The 25,301-nt window shown below is 42.1% G+C and overlaps 3 protein-coding genes, 1 long non-coding RNA gene, 1 other non-coding gene and 2 pseudogenes across 20 annotated transcripts in view, besides 3 other annotated features; 5 read left to right on the plus strand and 2 right to left on the minus strand.

The window, feature by feature from the left end:
- The window catches only part of Tlk (Tousled-like kinase), a gene marked incomplete at its 5' end in the record, with an annotated part of 69,764 nt that extends 53,789 nt beyond the window's left edge, over nt 1-15,975 (plus strand). For 4 of the 14 annotated variants that reach the window (NM_001382078.1, NM_001414088.1, NM_001144682.2 and 1 more), the window contains 7 exons: nt 7,860-9,764; nt 9,882-10,646; nt 10,733-10,911; nt 11,237-11,429; nt 11,495-11,700; nt 11,799-12,018; nt 12,349-14,182. In NM_001382078.1, coding sequence (NP_001368971.1) covers nt 7,860-9,764; nt 9,882-10,646; nt 10,733-10,911; nt 11,237-11,429; nt 11,495-11,700; nt 11,799-12,018; nt 12,349-12,639 — 3,759 coding nt within the window. In that variant the 3' untranslated portion in view covers nt 12,640-14,182. Of the gene's footprint in view, nt 1-2,019; nt 3,566-6,347; nt 6,895-7,859; nt 9,765-9,881; nt 10,647-10,732; nt 10,912-11,236; nt 11,430-11,494; nt 11,701-11,798; nt 12,019-12,348 lie in introns of those variants that run through there. The other 10 variants (NM_001272291.1, NM_001272293.1, NM_001103403.1 and 7 more) reach the window with 8 other exon arrangements.
- On the plus strand, nt 3,587-3,710 carry mir-4962 (mir-4962 stem loop). Its single transcript, NR_047749.1, has one exon. It is a non-coding gene; the product is annotated as a mir-4962 precursor RNA (primary transcript).
- Nucleotides 12,072-12,260: a mobile genetic element.
- Nucleotides 15,976-16,173: 198 nt separating the features above from the next.
- HIP-R (Hsc/Hsp70-interacting protein related) lies at nt 16,174-18,682 on the plus strand. 3 transcript variants are annotated; one of them, NM_166988.4, is made up of 5 exons: nt 16,174-16,281; nt 16,335-16,541; nt 16,622-16,743; nt 16,961-17,607; nt 17,682-18,682. In NM_166988.4, the coding sequence occupies exons 2-5, from the start codon at nt 16,369-16,371 to the stop codon at nt 17,871-17,873; spliced, it is 1,134 nt and encodes a 377-aa protein (NP_726885.1). In that variant the 5' UTR covers nt 16,174-16,281; nt 16,335-16,368; the 3' UTR covers nt 17,874-18,682. The 3 variants fall into 3 exon arrangements, with proteins under 3 accessions (NP_726885.1, NP_001014719.2, NP_726886.1); NM_001014719.2 differs by having other exon boundaries at nt 16,247-16,275; NM_166989.5 differs by having other exon boundaries at nt 16,247-16,541.
- Nucleotides 18,683-19,178: 496 nt separating this feature from the next.
- Nucleotides 19,179-19,606, minus strand: lncRNA:CR44117 (long non-coding RNA:CR44117). The gene has a single exon (NR_073629.1). It is a non-coding gene; the product is annotated as a long non-coding RNA:CR44117 (long non-coding RNA).
- Crg-1 (Circadianly Regulated Gene) lies at nt 19,428-23,544 on the plus strand. The gene is made up of 3 exons (NM_166990.4): nt 19,428-19,611; nt 21,068-21,433; nt 22,865-23,544. Exons 2-3 carry the CDS (start codon nt 21,297-21,299, stop codon nt 23,070-23,072), a joined length of 345 nt encoding a protein of 114 aa, NP_726887.1. The 5' UTR covers nt 19,428-19,611; nt 21,068-21,296; the 3' UTR covers nt 23,073-23,544.
- On the plus strand, nt 19,669-20,865 carry CR42499 (annotated as a pseudogene).
- Nucleotides 21,019-21,157: a mobile genetic element.
- Nucleotides 22,599-23,014: a mobile genetic element.
- Nucleotides 23,545-23,701: 157 nt separating the features above from the next.
- CR33221 lies at nt 23,702-25,233 on the minus strand (annotated as a pseudogene).
- Nucleotides 25,234-25,301: the final 68 nt, after the last annotated feature.

The following is a 25,301-nucleotide window of genomic DNA, read 5'->3' on the forward strand; positions in this document are numbered from 1 at the left end:
TTTTTGTAGGTTTCTTTTGTTTTATTTGTCATACTCGCCGTTTGTTATCAAAAGGGAAACAACAAAAGGCCAACGACAAGCAAAGGCAAACAGATAAACGTCGAAAGCTTGTCGCATATTTAAGGTATTTGCCTGGTTTCATCTCATAAAGCTTTTAAACATTCTAACTAGTTATGCTTTCCATTCGTTCCGTCTTCTTTTTTCTAATTGATTACGCGATTTTTATAGAATTTCTGATCGGAAATGCCGAATTAAAGTCTAATTAGGGGGGTATGCAGAAAATGTAGAAAATGTATTTATCAAATAATTTTTCTTATCTTTTTCGGTTGACCCAGATGATTGAAATCGTATAAAATTCTTTTAAATCTTGACTTTTAACGTGTTCGATAACATATCCCTTCATATGTTTGTTCGTGATTTTTTCAATCTTTTTTCACCTCGTCTTCTTTATCTATCAGTGTCTCTGTTTTGCTCACTTTGCTTTGCTATTTTTCTGATTGTGCGACAACTGCTTAACAATTCACAATTATGTACATACATACATATGTATGTACGTATAGATCTACAGTAAATCCTGGTATTGTATTCATTGTGTCGCCCCAAATTTTATGAATTTTTTGTAACATCAAAGACAACACAAATAGTAGATCTAGAAACTATCTACAAGATCAAAAAGATCTTTTTTGGAATTGTGTTTATTTCTTTTAGATAGATTAAATAACTCGCGTTTGTTTTGAGGAGACTTTACTGTCGTTTCGTGTGCACATCTGACTATGTAGTGTCCGTGTGTATTTGTTGATTGACTCAACTTGACGACGGAGACACACGCGCGCCCAATTCACAAAACTTTTGTTTTATACACCGAATCTTTTATTTTCTGTTTTCTTATTTGTTATGCTGCGTGATTACGTCAGCTGGCATTTGGTTTTTAATTTTCGAAGGCCTGGGAAAGCATATGCACATACAAACACACAAACACTCTCTAACTAACTCACTCATATGCAAAAAAAAAGGAGAAAACAGGTACATAAAAGTGTGTAGAAAAATTTAATCATTTTGCTCTGGCACAGTTGTTGTTGACTTGTTTCTGGTGAAAGTTTCACAAATCAAATGGAGGAAAAATCAGCGACGAATCGCAAAAAAGTGCAACACAACTCATCCATTAAAAAGTAAAAATCGCTGAAAAATCCTAAAGAAAATAAAAAAAAGGAAGAAACCAGGGAAAATTGCAGATTTGAGTTCATTGATTTTCTTTTGCTTGTGAAAATCCGAAATATGCAAAAATGAGTGTTTTACCTATGACCAATACATACGTATGTATGTACACCATCTACACCAATGACTTTATTTGTGTATGTGCAAATTTAATTTATCTTCTCCCTTAATATATCCCAAAACGAATGAAAAAAATAGACAGAGAATGTATAAAAGTGCCCACAGCCCCGCATTATTTCTCTGTCTCGTTTTTTTTTTGTCCCCCTCTCTGTCTTGCTTCATCACCTGTCATTGGCAAGGCAACCGTTAGCTTGCATTTTGTCGGCGAAGTAACGGCACAAGTATTGCCTTCTCTCTTTCATTTACAATATTGGCGAAAATACTACAAAATGATTCGATATTTTTTTTTATTAAAAAGTGTCATCATTTTCAGTTTTATTGTTCTTATTTATTTCTCCTAAAAACGTCGTAAAGTTTATGTACATACATGACCATACATATCTATTAATCCATAAACAATAGTTTTGTTGTGGCTATAATTGTGATTAAACAGCACTGAAACAAATTAATACGAGGGTTTTATTTGTTGCGGTTGCTTTCGATTACGAAATGTACATACATGTGTATGTATGTGTGTATGTGTATATGCGTTTTGTATGTGTTAACATTTGCATTCTTAACGTGAGCTGCGCAAGTTGAACGAAATAATAAATGCAGCCATCAAAAAATAAAAAGTCAAACGAAGCTAATAGATTTGGATATAAAAATTATTTAAACTACATATGTATGTGAAATGATTTACAGATATACCCTGAATAAAATGCTGTGGATAAGGGGATTAAAAAAATATGTAATTGCATTGCAGTTAGCGAATGTGCAAGCTTTCTAACGCCGAAGTCAGCGTGGGCAGCGCAGTCAGCGGTCTTGCCAACAAGAACAAGCGCGAAACATCGCGAAGCAACGAGAGCATGGCAGAGCCGCAGAGCAGCAGCGAGAGGAGCACCGCTGAGAGCAGAGAGCAGAACGACATTTCGGCTGCAGACGGCGGTGGTGTCGGTGTCGTTTTGGTTTTGTCGGCGGTTGCTAAACACAATTTAAGTTCACTCGGTTAGCAGACATTACACACTGCCTGCTCTCATACATATTTACGCACTTGTATATACATGCAATGTGCCTGTGTGTGCGCAAGAAACCAGAAAAAACGAAAAGTACAACATTCGTTGAGTCGCGTTCGGCTTAATTTTTTTTTGTGTTACCGTGTGTGTGTTTGTGCTTTGGATTTGCCAATTTTAGCCGACTGGCTCTCAGTGTCGAACTTAAACTTAAAGAGCGAGCAACGTGACGTGTCGCCCAGTGTCGCTTAAAATTCGCGCACACAACTTCCTACTACAAAAAAACGAAAGAAAGAAGGAGAAAAAACGTTAAAGGCGAGACTTGTTTTTTTTTCTTGTGCATCTCTGTGTGTTTGTGCATGTGTGAAGAGAAACAAAGAGAGGGAGATAGACGGAGAGTCGCAAAGCGAGAGAGCTAGAGCAGCTGATTCAGCCGGCAAGTGTCAGCTGTTTCGTGCCTGAGCGAGATAGAGCTAGTTTAGCGAGGCGAACATGTTATGTCTTGTACGCCGTCTCCTCTTTGCGGTTCATTCGCTCTAGCAATGCTCCAGCAACAACAGCAACAACTGGAAATAAGAGAAGCACAGCAAAGGCAACAACAGAAATCGCGTTTACAACTAAATAATTATTATAAAGATATACCCCGAAATCAACATCATATGCAAAACTGTCAGGATTTTCTACAAGTTCAGCAAACCGTAGAAATAAACAAGTTGCATTTTGTACAAAAAACACAGCAACAAGAATGTTATATGCAACAAATTCACCATCATCAACAACAGCAACAAAAGCAAATCGTTGATTATCAGCGTGTCAATGAAAGGGCGCACATGCAACCCACACAAATATTGCAAAGTCAGCAGAAAATATCAGAATTGCAACAAATACAACGTTCAGCAAGAAAACCAGAACTGTTGCAAATACCAGAAATACTACAAAAACAGCAATTTCAAACAGCTCAACAAAAGCAAACGAAAAAGCAAGGTGCAAATACAGCAACGATAACATCGTTTAACAGCAATAGCAATAGCAACAATAGTAGCAGCAGTTGCAAGAACTACAATACCACTAGTAACAGCAACAAAAATAATATCGACAATAATAGCAGCAATAGCAGCGGCCAAATAATGTTAGCCTCTGCCAGCGCCTCTGCCTCCGCTCGGAAACGCAGTCGCAGCACGAGTAACGGCAGCAAAAGCAACAACAAAACTGCCAGTGGCCGCATATTTACAAAAAGCGTGAGTGTGTTTGGTTGTTTTTCCTTTCTTTTCTCTCCGTCTCTCTCTTTCCCTCTCTCTGTTTACATTGAGCTGTTTTGTCCGTGCACGTGCTAGACGATGTAGAGAGTGAGGGAGAGAGCGAATAGAATAACAGCTCATTGTGCTGAGCGCCCAGCCTGCGTCGACTGCGACACCAGCGTTAACAGCGACGCCTGCAAAATTGGGCCACAAAAAGCAACAAAAAGAAACTATGTTAATGTTAACCCGATGGGAATTAATAAATAAAGCAATAAATCGCTTGGGAAAACAAAAATAGAAACGCGGATAGGAAACCCATAAAATTTGAAATTTCTGATTAAATAGAAACGCTTTAGAGACTCGTAATAATTTTAATTTAAACCCTTTTCATACGAATAATGGACAGAAAATTGAATAGATAGCTCAACCTAACGTTGATTTGTGGGGAAATAAATTCGTAATGAGGAAATATAATACTTATTTAATAAAACCAAAAAGTTTAACAAATAAATAATAATTGGTATAAAAATCGAGCTTGAAACGCTGAGATTAGTCGGAATTCCATAATCAAAAATTTCCCACAAATTTATATCACCCCTTCCTTTTTTAAAATGGGTAAATTAAGTGCTTTTTATTGCAGCACATATTCATTTCCCCCTTTTAGATAATGTTTATATTTAAATTGCCAACAATTTCAATAGCCTAAATTTAAAGGAACAACAACGACATTTATTCATTCATTTTTGTAGCGGAGCAGATGTTATATCGCTCTCTCGTAGCTTAATCAGCCGCTCTCGTGCAACTTCGTTTCCTCTTCGGCTCGTCATTCGGGTCTAAAAATAAAACAGCATGTGTGTGTGGCCGCTCTTTGGTGCCATTTGTTGTTGTGTTTTTTGTCTGTAAGCAAAAGGCAATGAAAACGAAAATTTGCGTGACGTCTCTCGACCTTGACTCATCGACGTGAACTGTTAAACTGCGCCAGCAGATGCGGCGCGACTGAGAGCCGACAGCGCAGTCGAGCCGAGTCCGAGTTGCGGTTCGATGTATTTTTTGCTGTGCTTTTTCTGATGTGTTTGTTTTTGCTGTTTTACTGCTTTTTCTTTTGTTTTCTTTGGCTTGAAGTCAACGTCTCTTGCGGGACAACAGCAAACCAGTTTAAAAAAATACACGCTTACATCAACATTGCCTTATCAACAATATTGCCAAAAAACCCGAAAAGAAACTGGTTCGCTTAGTATTTTCTTCCTTAATTGCAACTTTGCAACTAGGAGGTACTAATTCTTGAAATATTACTCGGGAATAATAAATATAACTATTTGACTGTAAATAACAGCATACCAGACTTTTCAAGCACTATTGGAATGTATCTCTTCATAATCATATCTCATCCTAGTTCGCTCGTCCCGTCACTTCTCTCTCTCTCTCTCTCCGTCATCCTCTCGCACTGAGATTTTCTCTCAATAAGAAATGCATATGCGTAATGCATGTGAGTTCCGTTGGTTTTCAGTGCCACACCCACGCAACGCCCAACCACCCACTTGTGCCCGTCTTCCGGTTTCCTTCCCTTCTTTCTCTGCTTCCCTTCTCTTTTTTTTCATCCTTCCAGGTCCATGTAGCCGTATTCCCTATTTGTTTTGTGTAGAGAGAAAAATTGGCTTTATAAATTATTGACATAAATAGCTGATAGCTTTTATACAAAAGAAATTAAAAGTAATTAGAGTGAATCAAATTAAATGTATAAATTTCCAGTTCACTTTAACTTTAATTTTAATTTATACAATTTTACATCGAGAGACCTAATTTTTTGGCTGTGCAATTCCATTCCACCTCGGTCCGCATTTCCATTCCACATTGGCTCCTCTGCTCTTTTCGCATGCACCTCTCTGCCTCTCCCTTTCGCACTGCCCCTCACTCTCTTCTCCCTTTCGCACTGCAGTAGCATAATCATCATCATAGATTTATCTCATTCGCGCCCACGTGAGGCAAAGGCACGGCCCAAAAATTAAGTCGTCGTCGTTTGTCGCTTTGGGTTTTGCGCTTCTCCTTCTACGTCGGAACACACTTCTTGTTCTGCTTGGCCCCCCTCTTCCGAACCCCCCTCGTTTTCGTTAGCTCATTTTATCGTCTCGCTTCTCGTTGTGCACGCTTATTCTCGGTTTTTCAATTTTTCTCAGTGTTGCCAATTTCGTGTTTCACTGGCCGTTACAATTTTCATGCATTAGCCATATTTGGAAAAACTTTTTTGTTAGTTCGCCCAACAGCTTTTCCTTATGCTTCCGTTTCGCTTATGCCTTAAATTGTTTGACATTTGTGTTCTTAAAACCTCTAGCTAGTTTTCCAGTTATCTTGATCCTGGCTGTATTACTTCTTTTTCCGTAGTCGAAGGGCAGCACTGTTGCCATGTTGTATTTGTTTGTGGTGTTGTGGCAATGGCGCCCTCTGCCGGCGTCGTCGCTCGCGAATTGACAAAGACGCCGGCTGTCTCTCTGTCACTCTCTCTCTCTCTCTCTCTCTCTCTCTTGGACTCCTCTCTTTTCACTCCCCACGGTGTCCCCACCCCTCTTCTACATCATTCGGCTAGCAGCAGCTGCTTTCCGTTTTGGATTGGAAGTTCGTTGGAATGGAAGGCAGCAGCAAAAGAAGAAGAAGAAGCTGCAACGCCGCGAAGCTGGCAGCGCAGCTTGTATTTGTAGTTGTAGTTGGCGGCGTGTGTAGTTTGCTTTCGCTGTTGTTTTTAATCGAACGCGCGCACGGCAGATGCGCAGAAAAATATTTATCACCCAAAGACCAAATAGGAAAAAAAAGCATTCAATATAGTGTATAAAGCAATCGTGATAATTTTAAGTGTACTTTTGTCCGTTTTCGTTTCGGTTTCTTTTTCGTTTTCGCAAATAAGCGAATAGTTACACTCGCTCTTTTGCTCGTTCCGTCGCACTCTCCCTCTCGCCGCTCTTGTTCTTCCTCTTCGTTTGCTAACTCTCTGTGTGTTTGCACCTTCTTCTTTCTTTCGCTCCGCTCATTACCATTTTACAAACACACAAGCGCACGATGAGAGCGACTGCAAAAAAATCGGAATAAACACGGTTATAATATATAAGTACAAATAAACCATATATATGTGTTTATGTTATGTATATATACATAAAGGAAAATAACAAGGCAAATGTGAAAATTAGTGCAAACTGAACGAAAAGACAAAAATAAAACAAAAGGAAACCCAAATGTGATAATATTGTAATATAATGTGAAAAGCAAAACACACACAAATACACAACTCACGCACTTAGCCACGTATGTGTGTGCAGAAAAATATGCGGCGCTTAAAAAAGGTGAACGGGAATTTGACTGAAAAATTGTACCCTTAAAATACAATTTTCATACTAAAAAAAAATGAAAGTTTACAGAAAATTGAAATCGAAAAGTAAACCAGCGCAAAAAAAAACAAACAGGAAAGGGTCTTGAGTAGCCATTTTCATTTCCAGTAAAATTGTTCAATTTTTTCATTGTCTGCGCTTTGCTTTTTAATAAAACATTACATACACACATACAAATGCCGCTGCATTCTGGCTCTCTTTCGCTGCTGTTATTTCCCTCGCACTCTCGAGCACGCAACGCATGCCGCAGCCGCGCTATTTTCGTCCCGCTCGCACTCGTGCACTTATTTTGCACATTCTCCTTTGATGCCTCTTCTGTTGCCACCGCTCGGGTTGCCACCTAGTCGCGATTTCCGAATATCGCGCATGTGGCAGCACTATCTCACCCAAAGCGAAAGAGAGAGCGAGAGCAACTGCAAAACGAAAGAAGCAGCGGAGCAAAACAAAAGCGGCGTCAGTGTTGCAAAGTGCATAAAGCAGTCAGTGAGAGACGGAGTGTAAATTATATCCAAAAGCTAAACGAATGAAATTCCATCAAAGAAGAAAAAGAAATAAAAGAAATCATTAATGTTGGGGCAAACATATATTCACATCATTCCATACGATAAATGCATTGAATTGTAGAATTAAACCATTGCAGACGTAAAAGAAATGTTTATTTTCGAACAGTTTTGAGTTTACAACAAAGAAAATCAATTATTTTAATATTTTATGTATTAACAATGATTCGATTTGCTGGCAAACAAAGATATTTAATATTCGAAAGTTCTAATTTTTTTTTCGTTATCAAAGAATGAGCGAAAAATGCTTTTCGAAATGGCAACGTCATGTGCACTTAAATAACGGACGTTTATTTTAACAGTATTATTAAGTATTTTAATCCAATACTTATAAAAATATTTCTTTGCTTTGTATTACAGATGTCCCCCGGCGCCCATTTGCAGATGTCCCCGCAGAACACTTCGTCCCTAAGTCAACACCATCCACATCAACAGCAACAGTTACAACCCCCACAGCAGCAACAACAGCATTTCCCTAACCATCACAGCGCCCAGCAACAGTCGCAGCAGCAGCAGCAACAGGAGCAACAGAATCCCCAGCAGCAGGCGCAACAGCAGCAGCAGATACTCCCACATCAACATTTGCAGCACCTGCACAAGCATCCGCATCAGCTGCAACTGCATCAGCAGCAGCAACAACAACTCCACCAGCAACAGCAGCAACACTTCCACCAGCAGTCGCTGCAAGGGCTGCATCAGGGTAGCAGCAATCCGGATTCGAATATGAGCACTGGCTCCTCGCATAGCGAGAAGGATGTCAATGATATGCTGAGTGGCGGTGCAGCAACGCCAGGAGCTGCAGCAGCAGCGATTCAACAGCAACATCCCGCCTTTGCGCCCACACTGGGAATGCAGCAACCACCGCCGCCCCCACCTCAACACTCCAATAATGGAGGCGAGATGGGCTACTTGTCGGCAGGCACGACCACGACGACGTCGGTGTTAACGGTAGGCAAGCCTCGGACGCCAGCGGAGCGGAAACGGAAGCGAAAAATGCCTCCATGTGCCACTAGTGCGGATGAGGCGGGGAGTGGCGGTGGCTCTGGCGGAGCAGGAGCAACCGTTGTTAACAACAGCAGCCTGAAGGGCAAATCATTGGCCTTTCGTGATATGCCCAAGGTAAACATGAGCCTGAATCTGGGCGATCGTCTGGGAGGATCTGCAGGAAGCGGAGTAGGAGCCGGTGGCGCCGGAAGCGGGGGAGGTGGCGCTGGTTCCGGTTCTGGAAGCGGTGGCGGCAAAAGCGCCCGCCTGATGCTGCCAGTCAGCGACAACAAGAAGATCAACGACTATTTCAATAAGCAGCAAACGGGCGTGGGCGTCGGTGTGCCAGGTGGTGCGGGAGGCAATACCGCTGGCCTTCGAGGATCACATACGGGAGGTGGCAGCAAGTCACCCTCATCCGCCCAGCAGCAGCAAACGGCGGCACAGCAGCAGGGAAGCGGTGTTGCGACGGGAGGCAGTGCAGGCGGTTCCGCTGGCAACCAGGTGCAAGTGCAAACGAGCAGCGCTTACGCCCTTTACCCACCAGCTAGTCCCCAAACCCAGACGTCACAGCAACAGCAGCAGCAGCAACCGGGATCAGACTTTCACTATGTCAACTCCAGCAAGGCGCAGCAACAACAGCAGCGTCAACAGCAACAGACTTCCAATCAAATGGTTCCTCCACACGTGGTCGTTGGCCTTGGTGGTCATCCACTGAGCCTCGCGTCCATTCAGCAGCAGACGCCCTTATCCCAGCAGCAACAGCAGCAACAACAGCAGCAGCAACAGCAGCAACTGGGACCACCGACCACATCGACGGCCTCCGTCGTGCCAACGCATCCGCATCAACTCGGATCCCTGGGAGTTGTTGGGATGGTCGGTGTGGGTGTTGGCGTGGGCGTTGGAGTAAATGTGGGTGTGGGACCACCACTGCCACCACCACCGCCGATGGCCATGCCAGCGGCCATTATCACTTATAGTAAGGCCACTCAAACGGAGGTGTCGCTGCATGAATTGCAGGAGCGCGAAGCGGAGCACGAATCGGGCAAGGTGAAGCTAGACGAGATGACACGGCTGTCCGATGAACAAAAGTCCCAAATTGTTGGCAACCAGAAGACGATTGACCAGCACAAGTGCCACATAGCCAAGTGTATTGATGTGGTCAAGAAGCTGTTGAAGGAGAAGAGCAGCATCGAGAAGAAGGAGGCGCGACAGAAGTGCATGCAGAATCGCCTCAGGCTCGGACAGTTTGTTACCCAACGAGTGGGCGCCACATTCCAGGTAAGAATTAAGAAAATATGGTATTATTATATTTGTTGGTGGCATAATGGAGGCGGCTACTGTGCTTCCCCGATAGAATCTAATTGTTAACGAAAACATTTAATCGTAAATTTACAGGAGAACTGGACGGACGGCTATGCGTTCCAGGAGCTGAGTCGGCGGCAAGAAGAAATAACCGCTGAGCGTGAAGAGATAGATCGGCAGAAAAAGCAGCTGATGAAAAAGCGTCCGGCGGAGTCCGGACGCAAGCGCAACAACAACAGTAACCAGAACAACCAGCAGCAGCAGCAACAGCAACACCAGCAACAGCAGCAGCAACAAAATTCCAACTCGAACGATTCCACGCAGCTGACGAGCGGAGTTGTTACCGGTCCAGGCAGTGATCGTGTGAGCGTAAGCGTCGACAGCGGATTGGGTGGCAATAATGCGGGCGCGATCGGTGGCGGAACCGTTGGTGGTGGCGTTGGAGGTGGTGGTGTTGGAGGCGGTGGTGTCGGAGGCGGCGGTGGACGTGGACTTTCTCGCAGCAATTCGACGCAGGCCAATCAGGCTCAATTGCTGCACAACGGCGGTGGTGGTTCGGGCGGCAATGTCGGCAACTCGGGCGGCGTTGGCGACCGCTTGTCAGATCGAGGAGGAGGAGGTGGCGGCATCGGCGGAAACGATAGCGGCAGCTGCTCGGACTCGGGCACTTTCCTGAAGCCAGACCCCGTATCGGGTGCCTACACAGCGCAGGAGTATTACGAGTACGATGAGATCCTCAAGTTGCGACAAAATGCCCTCAAAAAGGAGGACGCCGACCTGCAGCTGGAGATGGAGAAGCTGGAGCGGGAGCGCAATCTGCACATCCGAGAGCTCAAGCGGATTCTTAACGAGGATCAGGTGCGCCTAGTTTCCACATTGTGCCCATTTCCTACATGCCACATATCTAACCTTTGGCTATATCTATCTCTCTATGTACATTTCAGTCCCGCTTTAACAATCATCCCGTGCTGAATGATCGCTATCTTCTGTTGATGCTCCTGGGCAAGGGCGGCTTCTCAGAGGTCCACAAGGCCTTCGACCTGAAGGAGCAACGCTATGTCGCATGTAAGGTGCACCAATTAAACAAGGATTGGAAGGAGGATAAGAAAGCTAATTATATCAAGTGAGTAGTAAAACAGAGCAGGAAAAGTCAATGGGGGAATGCAATGCCAATTGGTTAGACAATAAGGATATAGTTTTCTTAAAGGTCACATTAGCTGCTGCTACTGCTGTGGTGTATTTCAAAATATCATGGTACTTTTAGGTCAGACTTTTTGCGTAGATGATATATATTTGTGGTGCAATACATCTTTCTATCAATTATAATTGTATCGTAAAGTGAAATAACACACACTTTAGGGATAAAATGTAAATGCTCAGCTTTATATTTATATAAATATACTAAAGTCTTCCTCTTTTAAAACCCTCGCTAACAACACAAAATTCAGACACGCTTTGCGGGAATACAACATTCACAAGGCACTGGATCATCCGCGGGTCGTCAAGCTATACGATGTCTTCGAGATCGATGCGAATTCCTTTTGCACAGTGCTCGAATACTGTGATGGCCACGATCTGGACTTCTATTTGAAGCAACATAAGACTATACCCGAGCGTGAAGCGCGCTCGATAATAATGCAGGTGAGTTCGCCAAAAATCGCAAAAACAATTCAAAGAAAATAAACAAATCAAATTTCTTTGTCCAGGTTGTATCTGCACTCAAGTATCTAAATGAGATTAAGCCTCCAGTTATCCACTACGATCTGAAGCCCGGCAACATTCTGCTTACCGAGGGCAACGTCTGCGGCGAGATTAAGATCACCGACTTCGGTCTGTCAAAGGTGATGGACGACGAGAATTACAATCCCGATCACGGCATGGATCTGACCTCTCAGGGGGCGGGAACCTACTGGTGAGTTATTGGACCACGTTGTTGTACCAAATAACCAATAGATTTGAGGACCCATATAATTAATGTATAAATTGTTTATATTTAAAAAATTTGTTCAGGTATCTGCCACCCGAGTGCTTTGTCGTGGGCAAAAATCCGCCGAAAATCTCCTCCAAAGTGGACGTATGGAGTGTGGGTGTTATCTTCTACCAGTGTCTGTACGGCAAAAAGCCCTTCGGTCACAATCAGTCGCAGGCCACGATTCTCGAGGAGAATACGATCCTGAAGGCCACCGAAGTGCAGTTCTCCAACAAGCCAACCGTTTCTAACGAGGCCAAGGTGAGTTGTCTCTGACATTTAAAACAAAACAGAGAGCTGTGTTGTTAAGTTCTTATTATCATTATAATTAATTTTATTATTATTATTATTATTATTATTATTATTATTATTGTTATTATTATTATTATTATTATTATTATTATTATTATTATTATTATTGTTATTATTATTATTATTATTATTATTATTATTATTATTATTATTATTATTATTATTATTATTGTTATTATTATTATTATTATTATTATTATTATTAATTATTATTATTAATATAATAATACCATTATTATTATTATTATTATCATTATTATTATTATTATTATTATGCAGAGTTTCATTCGGGGATGCTTGGCCTATCGCAAGGAGGATCGCATGGATGTGTTCGCACTGGCCAGGCACGAGTACATTCAGCCACCGATACCGAAACATGGGCGCGGTTCGCTCAATCAGCAACAGCAGGCGCAACAACAGCAGCAGCAACAACAGCAACAGCAGCAGCAACAGTCGTCGACGTCACAGGCCAATTCTACAGGCCAGACATCTTTCTCTGCCCACATGTTTGGCAATATGAATCAGTCGAGTTCGTCCTAGCTGCCAACCAAGCGCAATTCGAACTCATAATTCGCCGCCGCCGCAGTAGCAGCAGCTACATTAGCTGCCAGTAGTCAACAGCAACTTCAACACCAGCAACAGCAACTCCAAATCCAGCAATACCAGCAGAATCAGCAACTTCATTTGCAAAACAGCAGTAGCAATTATGCGGCCACGCTTCTAGATGCAGCGGCCTTTTGCTACGAAACCGTGATGGATGCAGCCCACTTCCAAAACAACAATAATAACAGCACCATCATCAAGAACAATATGCAGACAATGCCGGCAAACGCTGCCAATGCTGCTGCAGCTGCAGGGGGAGGGGGAACACCGACCTATCAGGGGAAATACAAGCGCTGGCAGCAGCAACAGTTACAACAGCAGGCGCAACTCCAACAGCAGCAGCACAAGCTGCTGTTGCAGCAAGAGCTGCTCTAAAATATGAAGGGAATGATGACAAGCGAGTTTAAGAGAACGAGGAGCTGCCTGCCACACTGCCGCCGTCAGCAATAACAACATCCCAAGAAAATTCACAGCGAGTCGCAAAAGCATCAACAAACAAAGCAAAAAACGCAAAAAAGGATTACAAAGACGCAGAGAATAGGGGACATTTGCAATGGGAAATAACAAATTATTGCATTATCTGCTGGATTGTGATTGTGGTTCAAACATTAAAAATACACTTACTCATACACACAAGGTAGACACTGCAGACTAATTTTGCCTTAAAAGAAACAAAACGAATAATGTTAACTGTAAATTTTCACTTTGTGTCCATGCATAGTTACTAGTAATGATGATATAAATATATAAATATATATAAAATATAAAAATTATATAAATGTATAAATTTATATTTATATATATATATATATATATATATATATATCTGCATAAACATTGAAGCATACTAGTAAATCTTTATAAATATATTTATATATATATTTATCTCTTCCTTTTAACGCTTTTAATCGGAAAAAACATCCCAATTATATTTTAATTCAATTTGAAATATAAAAGTCATTTTTGTTTGTTTTGTATCAAAATCCAAAAAAAATTGATTTAAATATAAAAATACCATAAACATTAACACCACACACACACACACACACACATATATATATATATATATATATATATATATATATACATATATATATACATTTGTATATAGTCGTATCTGAACCACAAACAAATCCACAGATAAAAAAAACTGAAAAATTCATAGAATCAAACCATTTTTTTATATGCCACAAAGAAAAGAAAATAAGTAGAAATGCAAGAAAAATCGAGAAAAAGCGTAATTCATGAGATCAGATCGGATCAGAAAAATCAACAGAAAATAAACCTATTTGAAGTAAAATACTTCTAAATACATAGTAAACTAATGTAATAGTTTTTATTAAAATTACACATATATGTATCGATATATATACATGTTTTTTTTTTTTTAATTTTAAAATTATAATTGTAATGCACTATGCGTAAATTGTATTAAATATTAATATCCAAGGCATATTAATAGAAATATATATACATATATAAAACCTGCAAAAAAAAAACATGAACTACCAAGCTAAATGTTTCAATAATATATAGATCTATATGTATGTAAAACCGATATGAAATCTGCCTACAGCCAGACAAAAAAAACCTTAAAGAGAAAGATCAGAAGAGGAACAGAAGAGTATGAGCGGGGAGTGAAAGATGCAAGATTCATCCAAAAGCGAAAAACATTTTTTTCTTAAGTCTACGCAAAACAAAATGAATGAAAAGTAACCCGAAATTAGTTTTTAGAGTATAAGTATAAAAAATGGAAAATATCGCGATAGAAAGAAACAAAAATGGACGCAGATAAGGACGGCAAGCAGAACAAGAGTAATAAAGCAGCGGCAAGAACTCCCTAAAAATAGCAAAGAGCATTGTAAATATTTATATAAATAATTTATGCCTAATTAAAGTTTAAATTAATGAAGAAAACCAGCAAAAAAACATAAAAAACCAGAAGAACCATTTCAGATTTGTATGCAAATTTGTATATGTACGTACTTTCCTTTAATTTTAGCCAATCAGTTTGTAAGATTAAATTTTTTTTTTGCATCTCTATAAAGAATAATGATATGAGGATAATGATTCCGATTTTTTTTTCCGTTTAATGTAACCGTTAGAATTAGCCCATAATGGTCGATATCTAAATGTGTGTGTATATCGATGTGATGTCATCGATTGTCGATAACGATTGGATGCGAGTGTGTGTTAATTTAATTTGATAAAAGATAAAGGAAAGCAAGGAATGTGAAGATAATGAAAGGAGATGCATAGAGAATGAGAGCGAATCTATCTATTATATAATTATGTAAAATGCACATCTTTAAATTATAAATTATACATATTTAAAAGGAAACTATTATTATTATTTTGATTACCATTATCATTATTTTTTATTATCACTTAACGGTTTCGGTTTGATCCACAGCGAAACCAACAACAACCAAGAAACAGAAACAACAAAAAGAGAAACAAAATAAACAAGCGAAATGTTTGATAAAAAAAACCACGAGATGTTTTAATTTATTTGTCTTTAATTCTTCGATTTTATTGAGTTTTTCATAGAGAAAGTTGTCACACTCAAGAACACACACGCAAGCGTATAAAGCTAAACAAATTAATACCTACTAAGTGTTTAAATAGTACTAAACGAATCAAAATATAAATACTTAAAAAGAAAAAAAAACGAAAATAAAAATAAAAACAGCAGCAGAAAAAAACGATGAGACAGTTGAGCAGACGAGAAAAACAAAGCCCATTAAATTATTTGTTGAGTATTTTATTAAAAAATAATTACGATAATAATTAAAAAGTTTAAATTGAACGAATTACGAAAAACAAACTGAATATACATATATGTGTGCATATATACATATATGTATGTATTATATATAAACAAATTATTTAATAGTTATGCTAAAAAATTATTTAAAGTGAACGGATATGAAAAATATTTGTATGCGTGCGAGCACGGAGAGAAGGGCACTCAGAATAGGCCATCGACACCACCCACTCCCTTCCGATACCCGAACATCACCACCAGTTTTCACCATTTTCTGACCCTTAACCCCTTCAACCAGACACACACCAAACACAAGAAAAGGCGAAGAAAGCCGAAAAAAAAACAATGCAAACACGAAATAGGCGGCGACGACAGAGATAAGCGCGAAGAAGATACTAAATCAATAAGTAAACATAAAAATTAATTAATAAATTAATTCCAAAACAAAATGAAAAAAGCTAAAAAAAAAACATCAAGAAAACAAAAGACAAAAGCAAACAAAAAACATGACGAAACATTGAAAATAAAAAAATACTAAAATGATTAACAGAAAACTGTTTTAATGTCAATGGGGGCAGACATAAACTTCTTCAGCAATAGTTATGGACTTAATTGTGGCTCATTACATTCTCGATCCTATGTGAATATATATGTATTTAGTTTTGGGGTATGTGGCGGAAAATGGCTGTTATCTTTTTAAAAGTTGTCACATTTTCCAGCACTATCGTACGCACAAAATACTGAAAAATACAAGAGCGAAGCGATAAATACCGTCGATTAATTCTCAGTACTTTTTCATGGTATTTATGCATACCAATCGATAGGGCAGAGCAAAAGTGGACGTAAAGCTAAGCAAATATTGCTTATTAATAATATTAATATATTAATATATCAGATCTGAAAACATCGAGACAAAACGGAATTCAGAAATGGCTTTCACAATGCAAACCGGGGATCTGAAGAAGCTGAAGTACTTCATCGACTTTGCGCTTGAGAATCCCACCTTCTTGAACATGCCGCAGCTGCAGTTCGTCAAAGATTTCGTGGAGAAGTTTGGTGGCACGGTGCCGCCTGGCCAATTCAACGGTGGCAGCGCCGGAGGGTAAGTTAACCGAACTATTTGACCAATTTTCAAAACAACACGATTGTATGATTTGCTCATCCCGCGGCTTGTTCTTCCAGCAAGTGCCCATTCGGCGGTGTTGCTGGTGCCAAGGCCAACGAGCCGGCCAATGCCCCCGAGGATAGCGAGGACGAAAAGTCCCTCTCCGATCCTGAGTCGGACGTGGAGCTGGACATGGAGGGTGAGTGTGCAAATTTTGCCGAGTCACGTGGTCATTGGGGGTCACAACCCTGGACTTTGATGCGTTGCTGTCGCAGTGCTGGCAGTTGCTTTATCTTATATCCTTTCGACACTGCAAACTTAGCGTTTACCCAAATTCGAATCCTGCAGTATTAATATATGTAATACGCCAATTAAAACTATGTATCTTCTATCCGTATTACTTCCGACGCCTTCAGGTGTGATCGAGGCGGACAGCGACCCCGCCCAACCCATGGGCAACTACAGCAAGAAGGCCACCGAAGAGGAGGTGGAGCAGGCGAGCGAGCTGCGCGCCCAGGCGGCCTCCGCTTACGGCCAGCAGAAGTTCGACGAGGCCATCGCCTTGTACACCAAGGCCATTGAACTGAGCCCGGGTAATGCCCTTTTCCACGCTAAGCGTGGTCAGGCCTTCCTCAAGCTGAAGAAGCCGAATGCCTGCATTCGGGACTGCGACGTGGCGCTGGAACTCAACTCGGATTTGGCGGCTGGCTACAAGTTCAGGGGACGCGCCCGTCGCCTCCTCGGAGATTTTGAGCTGGCTGCCCATGATTTGCGCCAAGCATGCAAGCTGGACTTTGACGAGGAGACAGACGAGTGGCTAAAGGAGGTCACTCCGAATGCCAAGAAAATCGAGCAGCATCGCTTGAAGCAGGAGCGTCGCCAGGCAGAGCGTAAGATCAAGGAACGCCAGCGGGATCAGAGGCGCGCACGTAAGGAGCAGGAAAAGCACAATGCCAGCTCTGGTGGATCATCTGGAGAATTTTCCGGTGGGAATCCTGGTAACGGAAATATGTCTGATATACTGGGCGCCATGTCAGATCCCGAGGTGTCAGCCGCCATTCAGGTTCGTGAATACTACTTTTCTATTTCTAATACAAATGCAGTAATCATATCGTTGTTATTTATTAACTTTCGTAGGACATTTTGTCAAATCCGGGTAACATCACAAAGTACGCGTCGAACCCGAAGATATACAACCTTATCAAGAAGATTGTGCCCGGTGGAGATGTGGGTGCTGCCTTTGGCCAAGCGGGTGAAAAGGCTGGAAAGCCGAGCGAGCCTAAGCCTAAAAAGGACTCCGCCGACTTCGTCGATGACGGTTTGGACTAAGGTTTAGAAATGGGGCAGTAGTAAGACTGAAACATGCGTCGATAAAAAGAAGTTAACAACCAATTACACGAAATCGAGCGAGATTACAAAACAACAAAGAAAGAGAAAGCAACAGAGTGCGGTGAAGAAGATGGACTACACGAAAAACAAAAGGGAAAGCGGCTGCCTTACACATTTTTGCAGCTGAGAAAAAACAAACATTTCCTAAGCTTTAACTTAACCAACACGTAAAAGAACGGGCGACAATGGAGAAAATTCAAATATTCAAAATACTACAAGCAGTCAGAAGAATAAGCAACATTTATTTAAATCGAGAAGAAAGAGATGTTGGAGATGCTGGAGACGCTTCTTCACATATTATTGAAAAGCATACTTGCGGCCATTAAAGTGGCAAATGAAACTATACAAAGGAGCTAGAATATGCTTAAAAACTTATCACATTTGCAGTTCACAGGTAAATCAAAAGATTGTCCTGTGACGAACAAAACATAAATGTTTAGACGTCAAGTCAGATTCAAGGGTGCCGATCGATCTAGTTGAACTAAAGCTCGAGAAACAACCAAAAGAAAATAAAAAATATATATATGTTCAATAATATTAGCCTAAATTACCGAGAACGAAGAAACGGATAAAACTAATCGCATCATTTGGTCAAACAAAATTGTACTGAGTAGGATTTAAATCATATTGTAAGCAAATGCATTTAGCCCCCCAACATGAAAGCAATCGCCCATTCATTCACACACTCATTCACACACTCATTCAACCAGTGATCAATGGAAATAAATAAACGAATCAACAAGAACCCGAATTGCTAATGTCCATATTTTTTGGTAAACGGGTAAAAGGGGAGATACTTTTGCTTTTTTTTCGAGCGGGTTGGACAGATGGAGCCGTAGTCCCTTAAACTATCCGGCGCATCACCTGTGTGGGTTGCTCACTTTGTATGAAGGACATTGGGTACGCATGGTGTATGAAAGCGTCGATTAGACGCTTCAATGGCTGCACCCTGCACCCTGGATCCAGAACCTATCTACCGCACCCCGCCCCATGTCAGCGCGAAATTGGCTAACGGACAGCTTGGCGCACATGTTCGATTATGGCCAAATCGAGCGACCAAGCAGAACCAGCGGCACATGACCTGGGCTCAGCGATGCCAAGACCTGGGTGGTTGTACCTAGAGGTACTTGATTGCTTTTTAAACTCAGCTTGGTACAGCGTACACGACTGATTATTTAGAAGCTATGACAGCTTTCTTTGCTTTGATATTTTTCATATTTATATATAAATTATAAATATATATTTATAAGCAGGTGATATGGTTGAAACATATATCAACGAATATGTCAAATATAATACAGTGAAGTGTCTGCATTATTTTATTGTACCTGCGCCATCACAGGTACGGCTCCTCTTTCCATCGACTGCAGACGTACCGCTTATGTGCATGACTGGGTGTCCGGGGTGGTGGATGTGAATGTGGATGAGTGGCAGGAGGGCGCAGGCGCAGCTCAGCCCAACAGCCAAGTTGGTCTGGACTCCTGGCGGCCCATCGCATTCCGTGGCCAGTCGCAGCGCGAGACGGTTAGCCAGTTAGCCAGTGCGGACCGACTAATTCCCAATTTCCGCTCTTGACTAAACTAAAGATTGAGAAATAAAGAAAGAAATATCCTTCGTCCGTCCCCCAGACGAAGCAGGTCAATTTTTTTTTCGTGTTACTTGCTCTTTTTCGCCAAGTGTGAGTTGTGTGTTTTGGCTTGGCTAACGTGATTGAAATCGAGACAGCCGGGACATCATGATTGTCAACATGCCCGTCAATGGAACGGGCAGTGCATCCAGCCCAACATCGAATCCCAGCAGCAACAACAACAACAATAGCAGTACCACCAATCAAAATGATACGAACACTAATCTTCCCGGTGATTACAACTTTCTTAAGCGCAAGTTCGACGATCAGGAGGATTTGGCTTTGGGCCACGACTACGAGCCCATCGGGGCAAATCCCTGGAAGAAGCGACACTTGGACTACGATGCCGGGGACCTGCACTTCCACCTGCAGCTGGAACAGCCACCTAGTAATCCGCCAACCAACGCTGCACCCGCCCAATCCTCGACGTCCTTCATCAACGATCTCTTTTCCTATGAGAGCAGTCTTCTGGTGCCCGCCGTCGCCTATTCGCACTGTCCACCATCGAGTGCTCCATTGGATGACAATGGTGGTTGGACCGGTGGCGAGCTGCTGGAGCTGGATCATCGTTATAACTCCGGCCTGCAGGCGGAACTGGGGCAATTGAATGCCACTTTGCCGCCGCCACCACCAACATCATCATCAGCTCAAAATGCATCCAATCATACGCAGCAGTCAACACAACAGAATGTCATTCCTGGTCAGAACCCACATCAGAATCAACATTTTCTGGTGCCGCAGAAGCAGCGGATACAGTCGGCGGGCCGACGCACCTCATCCGGTTCGGTTAGTGGGGCCAATGAAGCCACCGAGGCGGACTTCGAGGATAAGAACCTCTCGTGGCTGCTCAACTTTAAGTTCGACGAGTTCCCGCACCTATCGCCGCACAATCAGATTCACGGACAGGCGGTCAATCTGCCGGAGGGCAGTGCTCCACCTCATCCACCATCGACGGCAGTGCCGATCGCCACGTCGCCCTGCAGTTCCTCCTCGCCATCATCCGCCTCCGCCGCATCGGCATCCGCATCCGCCATAAGCACAAATCAATCTCTCGGATCGGGTTTGGTGGATCAACGGGCCAGATCGCCCAAGAGTTGCTCCAGTGCAGCGATGCCAGCGGCATTAGGAGGAGGAGGCAACGGCTCCGCTGGCGCTTCAGCAGCGGGGGGCGTGGCCGGCGTGGGCTCCACCAAGACTGGGCGCAAGTTCGAGGAGCTGGTGATGGAGGTCACCTCGGAGTTGGACGGTAACGACATGATAGTTGCCGAGCACGTTGTCGTCGAGGATACTTCGTCCAAGGCGTAAGTGTTGCAGAAATAAAACAATATGACAGTGTCAACGGTTAAATTCTATATTTCCTAATTTATTTGAAACATCTATTTATTCCCGTTACTCATAGAGGAAAAGGGTATACTAGATTCGTTGAAGTATATATAAAATTTGTTGATCAGGATCAATTTTTAAATTTTTTTCTCATTTTATTCCCCAATATCTATCGACATCCCAGAAAGATGATTAAATTTCGCGTTCGCATTCACACTAGCTGAGTAACGGGTATCTGATAGTCGGGTAACTCGACTATAGCATTCTCTCTTTTCTTTTAATATATTTAACAATCTTTCTCTCTGATTTGTGCGTTCTCCATTTGCTTTCAATGCCGTCCTCCAATCGATGCCGCCAACGAATTTCCCCAACCACGCAATCGCCGATCCACTAAACCACCGAACCACCCACCAATGTGGCTGAAATCCAAAACCAACCACCGCAAAACAAGCAGGCCAAAGAAACCACCGTTCACCTACACGGAGCTCATCGAATACGCCCTCGAGGATAAGGGTGAGCTGACTGTGTCGGGCATATACCAATGGATATCGTAAGTACTGTCCCCCATCGAACCACCCACTGAATCAACCACCACCGCCCACCGCCCACCGCCCATTCGGATGGACGCCATTTTGTGGAGTGCTAGCCATCCTGTTATTTTTGTTGATGGCAAAAAACGCCAGCCAGGATGCAATTAAACAAATCTCAAGCATTTCGTTTTGGCTATTCCCGTTGGCCATTTGATTTCCTCGTTCGCTGGGTATTTCTTCTTACCATGTTTTCGTTCCTTGGTTGGTAACCAAACTTAAACAAAGTGCCACACACCGGCAAACAAACGATAGCGGCCACAATGAAAGTGCAAAAAAATTAGCAGCTCAAACAAATTTATGGGCTAGAAAATTGCATTTACCTTGCCTTCGCTCGCATAAGGTGAAAAACAAAAATGTTGTTAACCAAACTATTTGCGGGTTGTTCAACAAGTTGTTTATGCCAAACTGGTATTCCCTGGTATTATCAGCTTATACGGATAGCGACCCATTAATTTTGGCTTTTGGATTGTTTAGTGGCAATTGTTGAGTATACCAAATTCTTAGTTTTATGATGATAAGTGCTTAATACGGCTCATTCCGTATTAGTTAATCATTCAGAAGTATTCAAAACTAGTTAATCATTACCTACTTTTCGCAGAACGTTAAAATTTTTCAAAATTCCATTTTTACCACGCTGAGTTCGAAAATATCAATTCGTCAAGAATCGCTGACGAAGAAAACAATAAGTTTTAACACATTTTTCAAGGTTCATCAATTTGGCCTTTCGCCCCCACTGCTCCCCACCTGTTTTTTGTTATTCATTTCTTTTGTTGTCTTCGAATACCCGAAATCAGTGTAAATATTTGATGCCGCAGCCGCGAATGTTGCGTGTAAATATCCTATATAAATTTACATATAAAACCACCCCGCTCGGGAGGGGGAGGCAAATAATTTATGACATTTGCCCATCACCTGCGCACCTGCACTCCTCACCACCCCCCGCATTTAATGTAATGAATCGACAGTCCAAGAAGTTTCGGCTCAGTTCGAATGGGCGTGCAGTTTGGGTAACTTTTCATTAACCATTCACAAATTTACCTTGCGGCCCCCAGTTGGCTGGTTGGTTGGCAAACGGGGGGATGAAATATTAACATCCAAGGCGTATTATTAGAAATATATACATATATGTCGAAGAGTCATCAGGACGCCCTTCTTCCTCTTCACTATTCTCGTTGTCTGCGCAACGTTTTCTGGCGCGTAAGCGAGACATGTCTGTTCTTCGCAATGATCGATCACTGACTGACCCAATCTCTTTTCACAAAATCAGAATTATACGTAGTTCTTAACTCTACACGCATTACCAACACATTTTGGAGACTCACTCCAGTCCACATACATAAACACTAATGCATTTAACCGCATTTTTCTGTACGCTTCCGTTATTCCTGCAGGCATCTACTTCCTCCCGCTCCTACCATCGACCAGACTACGTTAACGGTTCTCTGTCGCGCATCAAAAGAACAGAAAAGACGCCTGCATGGCGCGCCAAGCAGAAACACGCAATTACTAGAAATGTCGTTACATTTAAATGATCTGCGACATATAAATGTAGATATGTATATAAAAGCTGCAAAAAAAAAACATGAACTACCAAGCTAAATGTTTCAATAATATATAATAAACCGATATGAAATCTGCCTACAGCCAGACAAAAAAAACCTTAAAGAGAAAGATCAGAAGAGGAACAGAAGAGTTTGAGCGGGGAGTGAAGATTCATCCAAAAGCGAAAAACATTTTTTTCTTAAGTCTACGCAAAACAAAATGAATGAAAAGTAACCCGAAATTAGTTTTTAGAGTATAAGTATAAAAAATGGAAAATATCGCGATAGAAAGAAACAAAAATGGACGCAGATAAGGACGGCAAGCAAAACAAGAGTAAAAAAGCAGCGGCAACAACTCCCTAATAATCGCAAAGAGCATTGTAAATATTTATATAAATAATCTATGCTTCATTTAAGTTTAAAATAATGAAAAAAATCAGCAAAAAAACATAATTCTAGAATAAAAATCAAGAAAACCAAAGACAAAAGCAAACAAAAAACTTGACGAAACATTGAATATAAAAAAATACTAAAATGATTAACAGAAAACTGTTTTAATATCAATGAGGGCACACATAAATTTCTTCAGCAATAGTTATGGACTTAATTGTGGCTCATTACATTCTCGATCCTATGTGAATATGTATGTATATGGATATGTATTTAAATTTGGGGTATGTGGCGGAATTTTTTCGAAGGATCTATTCGCTTTATTGTTATCGATTTCTATATACTAATAAATACCAGCTAGGTCAAGATTTGTATACGCTGTTCATAGCTCCTTCTCGAGGGCCTTGGACAGCCGTCTATAATGGCCGAGGATGCACTGTCTCCGGTGCCGCAGGCATACCCGCTCGCTGCTGAAACGCTTCAAACAAACTGAGCAACGTCTGTGATCACTTATTCCATTGGGCAACCCGTTGTGTCTGCTAAATACGGCGACCACTTTCGCCTTGGCACAGCTCTGCTCTTTTTTTCGATGTACCAAAAGATAGCTGGTGGATTTGAAGTAACGTTTGCACTGAAGACATCTGTAGCACTGCCTGCCGCTATGGTTTCGCAGGTGCTTGAGCAACTGCATCTTTGAGTGGCTCATGGCGTTGCAGAGTAGATGTGGGCATTTAAAGAGCATTGATGACTTCCTGGGCGCCAGAGCGGGACAGCTCAGACTGTGACGCTTCAATAGTTTCTTGTGGTCCACACGCTGACCACAGCGAAAGCACAGAGCACCAGGTCCATAGTGCGCGGTCATGTGGCCGTGGTGCTCCAGCAAGGTGTTGGCCACATCGCCGCACACCGCGCACTCCAGCATGTCGTTGGGAAATTTGAATGTGTTCTCGCTCACGTAGGTGAGAAATTCTTTGGAATCGGAGGCCTCAGAACCGGTATCCTTTGTCCGCTCCTCTGGTAAATACCACTCCTCCGAATCGCGACGGCATTGAATGCCCACATCCGTAGTGCGCGCATTCTCTGTTTGAATGGCGCGCTCTCTGCGCGGAAACATTCCAGTGACCTCGTTAAGTTCCTTCTGCTGTACTGATTTCTTGGGAGCCTCCGTAGCGCCTCCATTGGTGATCGGGGTATGCAGTCCTTTTACCGGAATGCCATTCTCTAGCGCGTGCTTGCGTGTCACACACTTGGTCTCCACACACACGAACTCCGGCAGCTCGACGACAGGCAAAGGGAAAGGCTTAAGGCAGAAAGGGCCGTTGCTTGGTCGTTTTCCGGCGGATATCGGTTGACCGGCCAACCCCACATCCTTAGTGCGCGCATTCTCTGTTTGAATGGCGCGCTCTCTGCGCGGAAACATTCCAGTGACCTCGTTGAGTTCCTTCTGCTGTACTGATTTCTTGGGAGCCTCTGTAGCGCCTCCATTGGTGATCGGGGCATGCAGTCCTTTTACCGGAATGCCATTCTCTAGCGCGTGCTTGCGTGTCACACACTTGGTCTCCACACACACGAACTCCGGCAGATCGACGACAGGCAAAGAGAAAGGCTTAAGGCAGAAAGAGCCGTTGCTTGGTCGTTTTCCGGCGGATATCGGTTGACCGGCCAACCCCACCTTTGCCGCTTGCGCCGGGTACATTTCGTTGATTCACAAAAATGAATTCAGATTTTACTTGGAACTTATTTTATTATTGTTACTAATTTACGCTTGGTTTTTATAAAAATACACGGATTTTGCTGACGCAAAAAATTCAATGTTTCTATTGGTGCTGTTAGCTTTTAAAAGTTGTCACATTTTCGAGCACTATCGTACGCACAAAATACTGAAAAATACAAGAGC

The sequence above is a fragment of the Drosophila melanogaster genome, chromosome X (genome assembly GCF_000001215.4).
Source record: "Drosophila melanogaster chromosome X".
Lineage (NCBI taxonomy): Eukaryota > Metazoa > Arthropoda > Insecta > Diptera > Drosophilidae > Drosophila > Drosophila melanogaster.